Source organism: Peromyscus californicus, unplaced genomic scaffold, assembly GCF_007827085.1.
Source record: "Peromyscus californicus insignis strain IS unplaced genomic scaffold, ASM782708v3 Scaffold_5__1_contigs__length_169319896, whole genome shotgun sequence".
Classification (NCBI taxonomy): Eukaryota; Metazoa; Chordata; class Mammalia; order Rodentia; family Cricetidae; genus Peromyscus; species Peromyscus californicus.
In genome coordinates, this window is record NW_026294573.1 from 62,421,053 (window position 1) to 62,423,880 (window position 2,828).

The 2,828-nt window shown below is 40.0% G+C and overlaps 1 protein-coding gene across 1 annotated transcript; it reads left to right on the forward strand.

The window, feature by feature from the left end:
- The first annotated feature begins 1,100 nt into the window (after positions 1–1,100).
- On the forward strand, positions 1,101–2,591 carry Ifne (interferon epsilon). Its single transcript, XM_052717577.1, has one exon. It carries the CDS (start codon positions 1,574–1,576, stop codon positions 2,150–2,152), a length of 579 nt encoding a protein of 192 aa, XP_052573537.1. The 5' UTR covers positions 1,101–1,573; the 3' UTR covers positions 2,153–2,591.
- Positions 2,592–2,828: the final 237 nt, after the last annotated feature.

Sequence of the window (2,828 nt, forward strand, 5' to 3'; positions counted from 1 at the left end):
CTCATTACCATTTAGTATTCTTTCCCCCAAAGCTCCACATTGAAGGTATATGTTGAGACTGCTTAAATTCCATTATCCAAACATTTAATGAGACAACAAAATTTAAAAGGTGTGTGTTTTTAGCATGTATTGTTTCACCCAAAAACTGCCTTCAGAGAAATAATCAGAGATGTAATATGCTGTATCATTTTATGGTAGGACACATTACTTCACTCAGTGAATATTTACTAACGTTTACTATGGCCGTATAGGTAATAAGCTCATTTGTTTTATATTCTAAAGAGACTTTTAATTTGAGGAGGTTGTAAGACAGGTAGATGAAATGCTTCACATATGTTAGAAATTTTAAAGGGGATACAAAGTACACTGGGTTTCCAGAAGAGAGAGAGGAGAGGGACACAGAGAGACAGAGACAGAAACAGAGACAGAGAGAGAGGAGTTTGGGCCTCAGATAGGCCATAGTCACTAAAGAAACACTAGCAATGTTTCAGAGAGAAAGAATCATCAGCAAACACACCAGCTGTGTTAAGAGGGCACTGAGTCTTGTGAGTACTACTTGTGTTGTGGGGTACTGAGTCTTTTACTTTCTCTGGAGTCTGGTTCCCTCAACTACACTTACTACAGCTGTGTGGGGTGAGACTAAGAAGATAGGTAGAAGGCAGAGACTTACTCAGGAGGGTCTTAGCAATGTGGAGCTGGGTGTTCATCATTTAAGAGCCATTACTGCTGTAGAGATGTTCTCGTTGGTTTACCGTAGTCGCAGCTGGCCTAGAGAAGATGGACCAACCACCTGCCTCTGTCTCTTCTCATACATCATTTTATCACTTATGGGTTCGTAGAGGAACCAACACATTTGTAACCATTATATTGCTCTTGTAGGTTGTTTCTACTCTGCTACTCTCATGAGACTATAGCCACAGTCTTTTGATAATTTTTACTTTTATTTTATAAGCTAAAATTTTAATATTAAATGGATTCAACGAGATACAAAACAATCCAAGATTGTTGATACCTATTTTCAGATTCATTTGCCCAAATATTTGTGCACATTTACAGTTCTACTTGAAGTTTCAAAGTTATCAGCCTGTGGATTTTAGTGTTTACCTCTGAGTGTGGTCTAAGTACTGCTAAGGCTTTGATAAATAATACTCCATGAAATAATACGGCTTAAAAAAAAAGCTTCCTCTCAATAAAAGAACATTACTAAGCCTGACTAAACACTTAGAAAGTGCATTGTGTTAAATGAAACCTTGTATGTAATAAATAATGAGGGTAGTAGCGGATCAGATTGGACAACTGTAATTGTCTCCAGAAAAGTAGACAGTGAGGCCCGCTCTTTCAGTACTTCCTCAAACAGCCAACACAATGAGGAGAGTAAAGGAAATGTTCCATAAAAACCTTGAAGTGGGAACCAGAAAACCTAAGACATTAACTTGGGGAAATGACACACAAGGAAGCAGAGGCAGCAGAAAGAATGCTGTCCGTCATAATCTGAGATAGATGAAAGGCCAGCATTGCCTAGAACTGGAGTTTCACAAGGTGAGCACAGAGAGCAGTGTTTTTGTCCTTCACCATGATCCACAAACAGCTCCCTGAAATGGTGCTGCTGCTGTTGGCTTCTTGCACTGTCTCCTCCCTAGACTCGAAACTGATTCGCTTCCAATCAAGAATGGATGGAGAAAGTCTACAGCTACTGAAAGCTTTGCCAGTCCCATCCAGCCAGCAGTGTCTAGCAGACAGGAAGAATTTCCTGCTTCCTTGGCAGCCTGTGAGTCGTCACCAGTACCAAAAGGGACATGCCCTGGCTGTTCTGCACGAGATCCTCCAGCAGACCTTCAGCCTCTTCCAGACACATGTTTCTCTGGGCATTTGGGAGGAAAGCCGTATAGAGAGGGTCCTAGCTGCGCTTCACCAACAGCTGACATCTGTGGAGTCACTAGCTGGGCTAAAAGCAGAGCAGAAGAGTGGTGGCCCGAGTGTGCAGAACCTTAGGTTACGGATTAAAGCATACTTCAGGAGGATCCACGATTACTTGGAAAACCAGAGGTACAGCAGCTGTGCCTGGATCATTGTCCAGGTAGAACTCAACCGCTGTATGGTCTTTGTGTTCAGGCTCACAGGACGGCTGAGCAAACAAGAACTAGACCCTTGAACACTGTGAAGCAAGAGCCAACAATGGGTTTTAAAAGCATAGGTTGGTGGCAGAGTGAGAGGAGGTCTATGAGCTTTCTGGTTTCTTCTTTGAGCTGCATTGTTTTGCTTCTGCAGGTCTTTAACTGTGTCTGAAGATTGCATGAGTTGGCCACTGTTGTTTTCATTTTGCCATGCCGTGTTATGTTTTCTACCAGTTTTAATTTATTTGAGAATTAAAATGAATTCATGGAAATTTTATAACTGGTTCTTCAAATGGTGAAGTTTTCACAGAATTTTGCAGTTAGATATGATGAACTATGCCTTTAATGTGGTGAGCATTCCTTAACATACAGCATTCATTCCAATGAATTCCTTGTTTACCAGAAATTGTTAGAGACAATGAGTAAGATTTGAAACTAGCACCAAATACTGAATATTTCTGTTACAAGAGACTAATATAAATATGGCCAAAAGACATGAACAATTTGCAAAGGAATGAAAACAGATTTAATCTTACTCTAATAATAATAATAATAATAATAATAATGCAGATTACAACTAAATAACACCCCATTTAGCCTATTCAGTAACTCCTCAAGGTTTAATTAAGAAAAATAGACTCACAGACTTCTGAGGAGGCAGGAAATTTTTCCTGTGTGCTAGACACTGCTGGATTGATTGATAAATGCTCTTAT

Coding starts and splice junctions, on each gene's coding strand:
- Ifne (XM_052717577.1), top strand. CDS start 1,574: ATGATCCACAAACAGCTCCCTGAAATGGTGCTGCTGCTGTTGGCTTCT.